At 58.4% G+C, this 15,166-nt stretch overlaps 1 protein-coding gene across 7 annotated transcripts in view; it reads right to left on the reverse strand.

The window, feature by feature from the left end:
• The window catches only part of LOC105471065 (inositol polyphosphate-5-phosphatase A), a 248,908-nt gene that overhangs the window by 21,275 nt on the left and 212,467 nt on the right, over positions 1-15,166 (reverse strand). For all 7 annotated transcript variants that reach the window (XM_011723416.3, XM_011723425.2, XM_011723445.2 and 4 more), the window contains exons 10-11: positions 11,247-11,342; positions 11,015-11,089 (exon numbers count right to left, since the gene is read on the reverse strand). In XM_011723416.3, the coding sequence (XP_011721718.1) occupies positions 11,015-11,089; positions 11,247-11,342 (171 nt within the window). The remainder of the gene's footprint in view (positions 1-11,014; positions 11,090-11,246; positions 11,343-15,166) is intronic.

The following is a 15,166-nucleotide window of genomic DNA, read 5'->3' on the forward strand; positions in this document are numbered from 1 at the left end:
GAGAGATGGACACAGTGGAGAGATGGGCACAGGGGAAAGGAGAGTGAGATGGGCACAGGGGAAAGGAGAGATGGACACAGCGGAAAGGAGAGATGGGCACAGCGGAAAGGAGAGTGAGATGGGCACAGGGGAAAGGAGAGATGGGCACAGTGGAAAGGAGAGGGAGATGGGCATAGTGGGAAGGAGAGATGGGCACAGTGGAAAAGAGAGTGAGATGGGCACAGGGGGAAGGAGAGGGAGATGGGCACAGTGGAAAGGAGAGTGAGATGGGCACAGGGGAAAGGAGAGATGGGCACAGTGGAAAGGAGAGGGAGATGGGCATAGTGGGAAGGAGAGATGGGCACAGCGGAAAGGAGAGTGAGATGGGCACAGGGGAAAGGAGAGATGGACACAGCGGAAAGGAGAGATGGGCACAGGGGAAAGGAGAGTGAGATGGGCACAGGGGAAAGGAGAGATGGGCACAGCGGAAAGGAGAGATGGGCACAGCGGAAAGGATAGTGAGATGGGCACAGTGGAAAGGAGAGATGGACACAGCGGAAAGGAGAGATGGGCACAACGGAAAGGAGAGTGAGATGGGCACAGGGGAAAGGAGAGTGAGATGGGCACAGTGGAAAGGAGAGGGAGATGGGCATAGTGGGAAGGAGAGATGGGCACAGCGGAAAAGAGAGTGAGATGGGCACAGGGGGAAGGAGAGGGAGATGGGCATAGTGGGAAGGAGAGATGGGCACAGCGGAATGGAGAGTGAGATGGGCACAGGGGAAAGGAGAGATGGACACAGCGGAAAGGAGAGATGGGCACAGGGGAAAGGAGAGTGAGATGGGCACAGGGGAAAGGAGAGATGGACACAGAGGAAAGGAGAGATGGGCACAGCGGAAAGGAGAGTGAGATGGGCACAGGGGAAAGGAGAGATGGGCACAGTGGAGAGGGAGATGGGCATAGTGGGAAGGAGAGATGGGCACAGTGGAAAAGAGAGTGAGATGGGCACAGGGGGAAGGAGAGGGAGATGGGCACAGTGGAAAGGAGAGTGAGATGAGCACAGGGGGAAGGAGAGGGAGATGGGCACAGTGGAAAGGAGAGTGAGATGGGCACAGGGGAAAGGAGAGATGGGCACAGTGGAAAGGAGAGGGAGATGGGCATAGTGGGAAGGAGAGATGGGCACAGCGGAAAGGAGAGTGAGATGGGCACAGGGGAAAGGAGAGATGGACACAGCGGAAAGGAGAGATGGGCACAACGGAAAGGAGAGTGAGATGGGCACAGGGGAAAGGAGAGATGGGCACAGTGGAAAGGAGAGGGAGATGGGCATAGTGGGAAGGAGAGATGGGCACAGCGGAAAAGAGAGTGAGATGGGCACAGGGGAAAGGAGAGATGGGCACAGTGGAAAGGAGAGGGAGATGGGCATAGTGGGAAGGAGAGATGGGCACAGCGGAAAGGAGAGTGAGATGGGCACAGGGGAAAGGAGAGATGGACACAGCGGAAAGGAGAGATGGGCACAGGGGAAAGGAGAGATGGGCACAGCGGAAAGGAGAGATGGGCACAGCGGAAAGGAGAGTGAGATGGGCACAGGGGAAAGGAGAGTGAGATGGGCACAGTGGAAAGGAGAGATGGGCAAAGCGGAAAAGAGAGTGAGATGGGCACAGGGGGAAGGAGAGGTAGATGGGCACAGGGGGAAGGAGAGGGAGATGGGCACAGGGGGAAGGAGAGCCCTCAGCAAAGTTCCCACTCAGGTGAGCCAGAACGATGGCTCTGCTGTGCGGGGCCCTCTGATGCCACGTCCTTAATGAAGTCGTCCTGGATTGGCATTCCTCCAACCTTCTGCAGTGACCCCAGAGCCTTCACAGCTGTGGGGGACACAGTCCTGGACAGCACCAAAGTGCGGGGGCACAGATGGCCTCCTGCAGTGAAGGCTCTGCTCACCGCGGGCCCACAGCTCTCATGGAGCACTCAGGGAACTCCGGAGCCCAGAAGGACCATCATCCCTCGCAGGTGTGCGGCACAGCGTCCAACCCTGGCTCTGGCTCCAGCAACCACCAGCACCCCTCAAGTCCTCAGCACCCTGATCCTCAGTGCTGGCCTGGCGCCCATCTGGGCTGCAGCCGGGCCCGGGCTGTGCCTGCCCGTGTGGGCCTTTGAGGGCCTGGGGCTGCCACAGCTGCTCCACTTCCTAGAAGCAGCAGGTGCTGCAGAGGTGGGGCCTGTGCGCAGAGGGAGCGAGTAGCTAGAGCTCTTGGCCGACGTGAATTCATTTAGCTTTAGAGAGCAGAGCACCGGGCTTCCTGTGCGGTGTGGCTATCGCTCAGGCGGGTCAACCCTGAGTCTGGCCGCCAGGGTCCACAGCGTGGGGTCTGTGAGCACAGTGCTGCGTGGCTGAGCACTGAAGTCGCGAGGCCGCAGCCCTGAGTGAGTGCCCCAGCCTGGTGAATGTGCCAGGCACAGTGAGCAAGGGACTGCACACCAAGGGGCACGTGAACAAGAATAGGGAGAACAGGGCCAGGGGGCTCTGAAGAGGGCCGGGGGCTCCGAGGATGCCAGGGCTGCCTCCGTGGGCTGGCGTGGGCATGGGGCCGGGGCTGGCTGTGCTTCAGTGACGCTTACAGTCAGGGCTCCTGCAGGGCAAGGGGGTCACTGATGCTTACGGCTGGGGCTCCTGCAGGGTGAAGAGGGCGCTGGGCCGCAGGACACAGACTGTTCACTGCAGGCAGCTGGACATCCCTGCGAGCCCCCCACCACCTCCCTTCCCAAAAGCGTCAATGTTAGCAGGAATGGGGGTGGCTGGGGACATACCCCGACCTGGAGCCCCACCTACTGGAACTTCTGATGCTGGGCCCCTCCGGCCACCACAGCAGAGCAGCGAAAGCCCCAGGCAGCCCCTAACGCCCGTTGGTGCAGGTTCTGGAAGCTGGGAATCCCAGGCTCGTGTGTTTCTGAACCACTCCAGGCCTGTGCACCCTTCAAAAGTTCCTGAGGCGGAAGCCACGGAGTGTGGCCACGGCTTCTCAGTCTGGGCACAGCCCATGAGGCGCCTCAGGGTATAAGACCCCTGACCCTCCTCTGTACACTCACGGGTGGAGAGACCCTTGCCCAGGTCACAGGATTCTGAGGACCCCTCACGCCCCTGGGGGTCTTCCCTGGTGCATCTAAGCTGGCGCTGAGGGGCCTGGGGACTTCCTGTCCCCCTAAGGACACTGCTGGTCCCTGGGGGGCTCCAAGTGTGTGGACAGGTCCTCACCGCGGCCTGGGCCACGCTGACCTGCTGCACACTCAGGGCCTCAGTCAGAAGCACACCACGCACAGTGCTCTGGAAATCGGAACTCCGCCTTCGGGGAGAAAAGTCTGTGCAACACCTCGCCCTAAATGTAAACAAAGTTCCATGTCACTGTTGGCTGAACCAATGATTTGCGTTGACATGGAAATGTGATGGCGGAAAAATTAAAAACCCAGCTTTCCAATCCTTTTCAGGAAGAACAGGGGTCTGACTCCAAGTGACAAAACCCGACCCTCAGGAGACGGGGCCACCGGATGCCGTGGGAGAGTCCCACAGCCACGGGAGACAACATGTGGCCCACAGCCACAGGAGACCCCACACGACCCACATCCACAGAGAGCAGCTCCTGGCCTTGCACGCCTCATGAGAGGAGACAAAGGACAGTCTAAGGCTTTTCAGCAGCTCTGGGGGTCCTTCCTCAGCACCTGCCCACAGATAAGACAGTCCAGGACAACAGGAAAAAGCTGAGCTGGGGTCAGCAGGGGACCCACGCCATCGCATGGGCCCGTGGGGTCAGCCGGCGACCCAGGCCATCGCATGGGCCCGTGGGGTCAGCCGGGGACCCACGCCATGGTACTGGCCCGTGGGGTCAGCCGGGGACCCACGCCATGGCACTGGCCCGTGGGGTCAGCCGGGGATCCACGCCATTGCACGGGCCCGTGGCGTCAGCCGGGGACCCACGCCATGGTACTGGCCCGTGGGGTCAGCCGGGGACCCACGCCATGGCACTGGCCCGTGGGGTCAGCCGGGGATCCACGCCATCGCACGGGCCCGTGGGGTCAGCCGGGGACCCAGGCCATCGCACGGGCCCGTGGGGTCAGCCGGCGACCCAGGCCATGGTGCTGGGCTGTCGGGCTTGGCTTTCCAGCCTCTCTGCTCCGCTGTGGCCCAGCCCTCAACAGCCACCAGGTCATCCATCCAGGCTGTTTGGTTCTGTACACACACAGTCGTGCCATGTAACGACGGGGATCTGGTCTGAGAAACACATCCTTAGGATATTTCATTGAGGGACATCACAGTGCGCGTACGCTCCACGCCTGGGCTGTACCGTGGGGCCGCAAAGGGAGCTGGCAGGGCTGGAAGGGGCTCGGGTGAGCTGGTGAGCAGGCGGGGGTGAGTGGGAAGGCCTGGAATCAATTGGGCACTGCAGACTTTATAAATGCCAAGCGCTGAGAGTAACAGAATGTCAGACTTTATAAATACCGAGCACAGACGCTGAGAGTAACAGAATGTACTGAAATGTATTTTCTCGTAATAAGTTAACCTTAGCTTATTGTAACTTTTTTACTTTACAAACTTTAACGTTTTTCAACTTTTTGACTCTTTTGTCAAATAACACTTAGCTTAAAACACATTGTATAGCTGTATAAAATATTCTGTTTATATATTCTATAAACTTTTTGCCTATTCTTTATAATATTTCAAAATCTTAAAACATTTTTTGATAAAAATGAAGACAATGACACAGACATGAGCCTGGGCCCACACAGGTCAGGATCGTCGACATTCCTCTCTGCCACCCCTGTGTCCCATGGAAAGGCCCTCGGGGCAACCACCCGCATGGCGCCTCATCTCCTGCGATAACGGAGCCTCATCTCCTGCGATAACGGCGCCTTCTTCTCCTGCGATAACGGCGCCTTCTTCTCCTGCGATAACGGCGCCTCATCTCCTGCGATAACGGAGCCTCATCTCCTGCGATAACGGAGCCTCATCTCCTGCGATAACGGCGCCTTCTTCTCCTGCGATAACGGCGCCTCATCTCCTGCGATAACGGAGCCTCATCTCCTGTGATAACGGCGCCTTCTTCTTGGTGGACCTGCCTGATGGACCTGCCTGAGGCTATTCACAGGCACCTTTTTTTATTAAGTAGAAGGAGTGCATTACAGTGATGGTAAGAAGTGTGGGAGAGGAAACGCAGACACCAGTAACACAGTCGTTTATTGTCACTCTGAAGTACGACGCGCTGGGCATCCCTGCGTGTGCCAGACTCTCCCACGGCTGGCGACGCAGTGGCTCCTTCACACCAGTGCCGCCACACTGTGATGTCACAACGGCTACATCACATAGCGAGAGGAAGCTTTCAGCCCCATCGTCAGAATACCGAACTTTAGTCATATATGTAGTCTGTTGTTGACTGAAACGTTATGTGACATGACTGTATACACACGTACACACACTAGTGCACATGTGTACACACACACACGAATGCACACAGGTACACGCACACACACATACACCACATACGAGTGCACACGTGTACATGCACACATGTGTACACACACACTCCCCCCCAACGCACACCACACACCCTTACTTTGCTCTTCAATTCCTGACCGGGCTGAGGAATTCCAGGCCAGGAGGATTTTGAGTGTGTTGCCATCTTTACTTCTTAGCTGCAAATCCAACCACCCAATGACGGAGTCCCTTCATTGTCACCACTGAACACTCCCCAGGTGTCCCCAGTCTCCAAGAGAGACCTGCAGAGCTGCGTCAGGTCCCCGGAGCCCCCTCTGTGGTCAGCACCTGCTCCTGGGTGGCCGGGGCCTCCCTCAGGCCTCAGCTGCTACCGCTAGGGTCTGCCTGAACTTTCTAACTAAAAACCAAACCACCCCCACCACACACCCACTCACATGCACATGCCTGCTCACACACGCCCATCCATGCACACCCCTGCTCTCACACCCACATGCACACGCCTGCTCATACACGCTCATCCATGCACACACCTGCTCTCACACACACACCTGCTCATATGCATATTCCTGCTCACACACACTCACCCAAATGCATATGCACACACGCTCACACACATGCTCATGCATGCCCATGCCTGCTCACACACAAACATGCACACACCTGCTCATATGCCTATGCCTGCTCACACACTCGCTCACACCTGTTCACACACACACCTGCTCACTCGCATAAGCCTGCTCTCTCACACACCCACTCAAATGTATATGCACACACGCTCACATATATACAGGCTCACATGCACATGCCCGCTCACACACAGTCATGCATGCCCACATCTGCTCACAAACATGCACACACCTGCTTATATGCCTATGCCTGCTCACACATGCTCGCTCACACCTGCTCACACACACCTGCTCATATGCCTATGCCTGCTCACACATGCTCGCACCTGCTCACACACACCTGCTCACATGCATATGCCTGCTCACACACACACTCACACATGCTCATACGAACATGCCTGCACACTCACACATGCTCACACCCACTCACACATGCACTCACCTGCTCACATGCATATGCACACACTCTCATGCATACTCATACAGGCTCACATGCATATGCCTCACACACGTCTGTGCGCACACACTCACACGCTCACACACACTCCGATAAGCACAACCCCAAGCCAAGTTGTGGGGAAGCTGGAAAACTCCAGGAAGGAGGAGCAGGCTGGGGCTGCCCACGGTTTTCGGGAAGAAGGAGCAGGCTGGGGCTGCCCACGGTTTTCGGTGGCCGGGGGCCCCTCCTTCCCATGGGGATTGAATGGGATTCCTCGGCCAGCGTCCTGCCTGGGTGGGTGTTTCAGGACTGCTCAGTGGACCAAGGCCACTTTTCCACCTTGTCTTCTGAGTTAGGAGGCCCCCAGTTTTGGCAGTGCAAAGCAAAAATAAAAGGAAATTCACGTGTGGTTTTCAATGAACTTGAACCTTCAAGCTGCTTAAACGTACCGGAGCCAGGGTGTGGAGGGATGCGGGCCCCAGGCTGTCCTCTGTCCTCTGTGATGCCCCCAGGCTCATAGGCACTCGCCCCCACCCACACTCACCAGCCCTGAGCCCGGTGTCTGAGAGAAAACCCCGGGGCAGCCCGGCTGGGAATCCCCGTTGCTCACTTGTGAGCCTGTCTCCTGACAGAGGCGTCCTGGCCTGGGCCTGCCTCCATCCTCATCGAATGCCGGCTCCCCGTGCTGCTCCTGCGTCGGGAACTGTGCCAGACACTCCGGACACGTGGTCTTTACCCCCTGGGGCCTTCCCGCCTACCGGGGAGGCAGAGGTTCCCCGGACCGTGATGCAAATGCAAAGCTGCGAAGGGACCATGGCGGCCGTGTGACGGGGGGATCCTGTGGGGCGGGAGGGTCCCAGCATGTCCCTGCTCGGCTACCAGCTCTGAGAGTTGGAGGGAGCCTCGCCCTGCATGGCCGGCATGGGGGCTGTCGCCCCCAGAATGAAGTGTGTGAGGCCCCTGCTGCAGCTGGAACAAAATACCAGACAGCAGAGGTTTCTGATTAGAAACTGCAGGTGCTGCTGTTGAATTGATAATTTGTATCTCTCTGAGATTTTTCACAAACATGATCACCAATTTCGCAATTTCGCAAGGTCTCCCACATTCTTCTTGATTACAAAGTGAAGGCAGGCAGGGCCGTGTGGACAATGACAAAGCAGTGGCTGATCCTGCGCATCTGTCAGGAGCTGTCCCGGCCGCGGCTCCCGCCGCTCCTGCAGAGACACCGGCGATGATAAAGGAACGAAGCCCAGAAAATCAATGCACCTGAGGCTACAGCGGTTGCTAAACACACAGAAAACACCTCCCTCCAAGAGGCCGGCGCTGTGGAAACTCCCAAGCCCAGCCCTGGGACAGCCGAAGAAAATTTAATCTCTCCAAATCCTCACCAGGGCACTCCATCCTGCAGCCCTGACAGCCACACTTATAATTAATTATACAATTTCGATGGGAATATCGACTAAACAAAGCTATAAATCATAGGAAAAGTCAATAGGCATGGACACATTCAATCATGTCCCGGCCAATGATTACTACTCTTAAAATACAATAATTATTTTCAGGAGCCAGCTTGAATTAAATTTCTGTCAGACGGGTACAACACCGGCGGTTGATGAAGGATGCGATGGACTTGGGGCTGCGTCCGGTGCAGGCACATCCATCCTGCAGACGGAGAGTTTGTTCTCCATGGCTGCGGTGCTGTGTGTTTAACCGGACCGTGGAGATGGGCTGACCATCTTGACCCTACGTCGATGGGGACAACTCCCAATTTCTGGGCACGACTGACTTGGTGTGCCGGCACCCAGGTCAGCAGGAACCCATGGGGTGTTCCCGAAGGCGCTGTCGTCCCAGGCACCAAGCAGAGAGGATTTGAGAAGCAGGACAGCAATGCCGAGCCGCCGGCTCCACTCACAGCTCTTTGGAGAAATCATGAGAAACAGCCTGGGAAGGCGCCTCCTGAGCTCGGGCCGCCTTTCTGCACGGGACTCCCGACGTCATCGACACAGCGTGTGGGGCCTCCGCCATCACACGGGGTGCCTCGTGTGGCTTCAACCCCACAGGGTGTTTTTGTTCGGAATCAAATCCAAAAGTTCTCTCAAATATTCAGGTTAGTTTTCTTCTAAAGGTAGGAAACACTGTACAGTATGGTGGCTGCCAACAGCAGGGGTGTGCTCTGTGTCGAAATGCTGAGAGAAAAGGAGGGCTTTGGACCCATACAAAAGACAATTGCTCCCAGATGCTTTGGACGCACCCCACCATGCCGTGCGCCCGGCTCCACGCCGAGTGCCCCCTCCATGCCATACCCCCTCCACGCCGCAGCCCCCTCCATGCCGCACCCCACTCCACGCAGCCCCAGCTGGAACCTGTCCCCCGTTACCACCCTACCTGCGGCCCACGGAGCCTCCCTCTTCCCTGTCACCTTGCTCCTTCCAGAACGTGCCGTCTCTCTTGGCCGCCCTGGCATCCTCCTCCAAGGGACCCTCCACTTTCTTCACGCCCTGTGCAAGGTACCTGGAGACCTCGCGGCACTGAGGAGCCAGCCCTGCTAGGGACCCTGAAAGCACCTCCTCCAAGCTCCAGCAGCCATGCAGCTGTGAGGACAGCAGCCCTGTCTCCCTCCTGGGCATCCACCTCCACCCAGACACCTCCTGGGTGCCCTCCCCCACCCAGACACCTCCTGCGCACCTGCCTCCACGCAGACACCTATGCTCCCCAGGCTCTCCCTGCTCCCCACTGATGAGGCCGGGATGTGCCACCTGGGAGTGTCCTGCAGTTGGAAGCACCCTGGGGCCCAGAGTCCCACAGGAAGAGCCACAGAGGGGCAGTGGGAGCCACAGGCAGGCCGCCCCACCAGGCTCTGGAGGCTTGAGAAGGAGGGGGGAGGGGCTCCACCAAGCGCAGGTGGTAGAGCTGGGGAGAGTGCCCGGTGCCTCCCACAGATGGAGCAGGAGGAAAGCCAGCCTGCCTGGATGGAGAGAAGAGGAGGAGACCTCAGGCTTTCCCAGGCTGATGGGGCCCTGTGGGGACAGGACACCAAGGCCTGACCCGCCCCAGTGGGGGAAGGGGCCATGGGCTCCTGCAGCAGGTGAGAGGGAATTGGCACTGAAGGCCCAGGCACCGCGGAGGCGTGGGCATCACAGGAGCCTCGGGCTCTGGGTTGATGAGTGGCAGGAGGCAGAAGTGACTTCCCGAGAGGACAGGAGGTGGGATCTGGGGGCCGTTGGGGAGGCAGTAAATGCCATCCTGGAGTGGAGGTTCTGGACCTGGGACTAGGGGCTGGCAGTATCTGCTGGGCTGGGCATGCCCCTCTGTCTGGCACTGAGAGGCTCCAGCTCTCCCTAAGCACTTTGCATGCACTGACCCGTGAGCCCTCACACCCCACGAGGGGAAACTGAGGCACGGACACCTAGCTGGCCCAGGACGCTATGATGTGAATGCAGCTGCACCGGCCTGGGTCCACCCGCCTGTGCTCCCTCACCTTTCCCACAGCCACTCCCCGATAGCTTCCTGAGGACGGGCCGCCTGCCCTGACGCAGTGCCGGGGGGACCACAGCTGGCTCAGGACAGCCCTAGGAACCGATGCCGAGATTTCCAGATCTTGGACGCTGGCTCGTTGCACACAGCATCACGTGTGGCTTGGACTCGCCACAGTGGGCGTGTTTACAGAAATAAGCTGAGGCCGCACATTGGGCCCCAGCCAGGTACTATGTGGTTCTTTACGCTGATAAACATTTGTAAATACACCAAAAATGGGACAAAAGTAGACCACAATAAAAAAATAAAATTGTAAAAAGAGTGTGTAGGCCACCCCTCAGCGCTTGCCTACACTAATCCCTCGAAGGGAAGACTCACGATTTCAAAACCGACAGCAGGTCCAGCAGCCAGGGCTGCCTCTGGCAGGGGCCGCCTCTCCGTGGACTGACCTGAGCCTCACATTCCCACCGACGCACACCTCAGTTTACACACGTGCTCATGGACACACAGTGGCACACCCATCCCACAGATGCAGATACGCACTCATGTGCACATGTGCACACGCAAGCACTAGTGCACACACACGTGCCCACACACAGACCCACACACAGCAAGTCTAGCGACGGGAGTGTGGGGAACCTGCTCCCTTCAGTCTCCCACTTCAGAGCGAAGCCTGAGGTCCTGCCGGCCCACTCTGAGACAAGGGGGTTTCCTCCCCACCCCACAGCACCAGCGTCTCCCCTCACACACATGAGGGTCTCTGAAGCTGATGGGTTGAGTGAGCGTCATGCTGCCTGTGGACAGGACAGTGACACGGAGCCTCCACCGAACCCGGCCCGAGGTGCAGGACGCACCCAACGTGTGTCCCTGGCAGTCTGCTTTGCACCGGCTCGGAGCTGAGCCCTGGAGGTGGCAGGGACAAGGCAGGGTGGTCCCAGGTAAGCAGAAGTAATGGGAGGGCCTGGGGGCATGGGTGTCTCCGGACGGAGGAGCTGCCACACCGGACCACAAACTCACCGCGGTGCCGTTGTTGTCTCGGAAAACCTCCTGGTTGAAGTAGTCGAAGAGTTTCTTTTCTAACTGGAGCATAACCTGTGAAGTCAGAGCGGTCCATGAGCACCTGAGCTCCCCTAGCCTTGTGCGTGTCCCCCGGCCCCACTGCCCTGGGCAGGCAGGGCGGCTCTGAGGGAGGCTGCAGAGTCCCGCGCAGGCCCCATGTGTCACCCGCCCAGTCACAGGCCCCACTCACCTTCCGGTCGTTGTCCGACTCACGAAATATGAGCTTCACCACTTCATTGGTGTCAGCGGCCCGGACCGTCTGCATGGTGGCTTTTGTGCAGAGCGTCTGCAGAAAGACAGCAACGGAGATAAGTCCCGGGGGGCCCACCTGCCCATGGCAGCATCACCCGACAGCCCGCATCAGTGGGATGGGATGGCCGGTTCCAGACAGCAGCTGGTGTCACACCCAGATTTCCACACCTGGGGTCAGGGGCCACTCTTGCAATAGCTGACCATAGCTGACCCTCACACGTGCGAAGGGCCTGAGGCTGGCTGCTCCCCAGCAAAGCGTGGCTGCAGCCATGAGGCTACCCCAGAGCTGCTGCTGCCCACAGAGCTGCTTCGGGGCAAAAGCCAGAGCAAGACCAGCAGGCTCCGAAGGCACGGCAGCACTGAGAACAGCACAGAGGGTGCCTGTGGGGGCACCTGGCCAGCTTCCTCCCGCTCGCTCTCTCCCGTCCCTGAACTCCCTCGAGAGCTGTTTGATTACGACAATGGGCAAGGGTTTCAGAAGGCTTGACCGGGAATGGTCTCAACAGGCTCATCTGATGAAGCCGATGTGGGAGGGACGGCTAAGGTCACACGCCTGCTTTGTGGTGTTAACTGGCTCAAACCAGTCCCTGGGGTGCAGGCTGGGGTGGGCAGGGGCCCAGAGGCAGGTGGACAGGACCCAAGAAGAGCTCGGGGCTCCGCCGGGGTCTTGGAGACCACACTGGCCGGGAGGACCAAGCACAGGGGCTGAGGCAGGAGTGCTGCAAGGTCAGGGCTGTGGCCTCTGGTGCCCACAGATGCTCAGTGGCCTGACCGGCTACGGGAAGGGGCAGCCGTCTGGGCAGCAGAGGAGAGAGGCTGAGTGAGAACCGACCTCTCTGACATACTGCACAGCTGAGCTGCTCCAGAAGGCACGGTCCTGGCCGGCGCAGATCACTGTGAAGGATGACATTCAGGCCTGTTTTGAAAATTCTTCTTGCCTTAACAGGACAATGCAGGGAATGATCACTGAGGGTCAGTCCCTAAAGGGAGGACAGAGCTGGAGACCCCTTCCTGGGTGGAATAGCCATGGGGAGGGCCTGGCCCCAACCCGGGGCCCTTGTGGGCACTGAGCTCTCCGAGCTTGGCAGAAGTCATGAAAACAAGAATGCCTAGGACCTCGCCAAACAAGGGAAGTGTGAGACCCACATCTGGGAGAAATCAAAGCCCCTTGTGGACAGCGAGGGCCCGTGCCCACAGCAGGCAGAGGCACCCCGTGTGGACAGCGAGGGCCCGTGCCCACGGCAGGCAGAGGCACCCCGTGTGGACAGCGAGGGCCTGTGCCCATGGCAGGCAGAGGCATGGCGTCTGGACAACCAGGGCCCATGCCCACGACAGGCAGAGGCACCCCATGTGGAGAGCGAGGGCCCGTGCCCACGGCAGGCAGAGGCACCCCGTCTGGACAACCAGGGCCCGTGCCCACGGCAGGCAGAGGCACCCCATCTGGACAACCAGGGCCCGTGCCCACGGCAGGCAGAGGCACCCCGTGTGGACAGCAAGGGCCCGTGCCCACGGCAGGCAGAGGCACCCCGTGTGGACAGCAAGGGCCCGTGCCCACGGCAGGCAGAGGCACCCCGTGTGGACAGCAAGGGCCCGTGCCCACGGCAGGCAGAGGCACCCCGTGTGGACAGCCAGGGCCCGTGCCCACGGCAGGCAGAGGCACCCCGTGTGGACAGCCAGGGCCCGTGCCCACGGCAGGCAGAGGCACCGGTGCTCCTGCATCGCTGGTGTGGATGGAAGAGAGCGCAGCTACTGCCTTACACAAAAGGCCACAGACCGTAGATTCCATTTACACAAAATACCCAGACATGGCGAAGCCAGAGAGACAGAGGCAGCAAGGAGACTGCGGGGACCGGGAGGAAACTGACTGGGGCAGGTGTTGAAGGGATAGTCTGAACTGGATTATATGGAGGGATAGTCTAGAGTTCGATTATAGTTTATGTGTAAATTATACCTCCATCAAGCTTGTTTTTAATAAAAAAATTATTTTTGGAGACAGGGTCTTGATCTGTCATCCAGGCCAGAGTGCAGTGGCGTGATCAAGGCTCGTTTTAACCTTGACTGCCTGGGCTCAAGTGATTCTTCCACCTCAGCCCCTCGAGTAGCTGGGACTGTAGGTATGCACCACCATGCCCAGCTAATTTTCTTTCCTTTTTTTTTTTTTTTTTTGAGACGGAGTCTCCCTCTGTCACCCAGGCTGGAGCCCAGTGGTGCGATCTCAGCTCACTTCAAGCTCCGCCTCCTGGGTTCACGCCATTCTCCTGCCTCAGCCTCCCGAGTAGCTAGGACTACAGGCACCCACCACCACGCCTGGCTAATTTTTTTTGCATTTTAGTAGAGACAGGGTTTCACCTTGTTAGCCAGGATGGTCTTGATCTCCTGACCTCATGATCTGCCCGCCTCGGCCTCCCAAAGTGCTGGGATTACAGGCGTGAGCCACCGCGCCTGGCCTATTTTCTAAATTTTTGTAGAGACAGGGTCTCGCTATGTCGCCCAGGTTGGCTGTGAACACCTGGGCTCAAGCGATTGTCCCATCTCAGCCTCCCAAAGTGCTAGGATTACAGGTGTGAGTAGCTGCACCTGGACTAGAAAGCTGTTTTTTTTAAGAAAATAATATATGAGTTTCGTTTTATAAAATGACGACTGCACCAAAAGTAACTTTGGCTTTAAAAATTTCTCCCTGAAAGGGCCCTTGGGAGCTGGTGCTGCTGAGGGGCACCCCAATGCCCCGGGCGCTGGTCGGGGCTCAGAGCCGGGCATCAGGAGGACACCCCTGGGCCGGTGCCCGGCCTTCCTGTGTAGGTTCTGGGCGTGCGCTCAGCAGGAACTGAGAGGAACTGTAGGGCCCCTCGGCGGCCTGACCCGCCTCCTGCCAAGATGCAGCGTCCACCTCCTTGTGGCTGGTGTGCAGCGTCCCAGCCTGGGCCAGGAGGCGGCCACCCGCTATCCCCAAAGCACACTCCAGGGCAGGCCGTTGACATTCAGAGCACAGACCGGCTGATCGGGTCAAGCCTCCAAAGTGGCTTTTGGACTCATGTGTCACAAATCAGTCTGGAGCCTTCAAACAGTGTGAGGATTAGAACAAGCACCCAAACAGCCAGGGCGCAGCAGGCCACCCTGCCCATCGCTGCGTCCCAAGGAGGTCCGGCCCCATCCAGATGCTAATGGGCTTAAGTGGCTTAAGCTGCTTTCCCTGAATGGGAGAAGCCTTGGCAGGCAGACGGCCATTGTAGCCACCCCAGGACACGGCTCAGGAAATTCATGGCTCTGTCTCCCAAAAGGCATCTGCGGGAGACTGTTTAAAAACCGCTTTATCTCAGCACTTCAGGCGGGCTCCCGAAGGACAAACATCGGATGGACCCCAGGGCCCAGGAAGGGGCCAGCCACCCCCCACCCCTCCCCGGAGCCGCCTCATTCACAGGCTGTAAAGGAGTGATCAGGCCGGGCTGAACGGGCCAAAGCTGGCCTGTTCCCTTCGCCTTTCAATCCAGCAAAGTCGTGGCCACTCATGCGGAAAGCGGCCAGGCTGGGCCTTTCCGGTTCGCCTACTTTTGGAAGGGATTCTTCTCTTTTGAAAGGAGAAACAAATACCCTAAATGCTATGTTTAAAAAGCCATCTAAGATGCATTTCGCTACTAGTAGCCACATGAAGAGGCTCTGGAAAGAGCGGCCTGGCAGCCGTCTTATCCACACTTAGAATTTAACAGGAACGCCGTGTGCCCGGGTCATCCACCTGCCTGCGTGGATCAAGAAATCCCTGCGTTTCTTCTTACTGTTCGGATAACCACGGAGGCATGCTGCCTGGACAGGGTGTCCACAGGCCCAGGGCACAGGTGTCAGCCCAGAAGAGCTATTTTCTGT

The sequence above is a fragment of the Macaca nemestrina genome, chromosome 9 (assembly GCF_043159975.1).
Source record: "Macaca nemestrina isolate mMacNem1 chromosome 9, mMacNem.hap1, whole genome shotgun sequence".
NCBI lineage: Eukaryota > Metazoa > Chordata > Mammalia > Primates > Cercopithecidae > Macaca > Macaca nemestrina.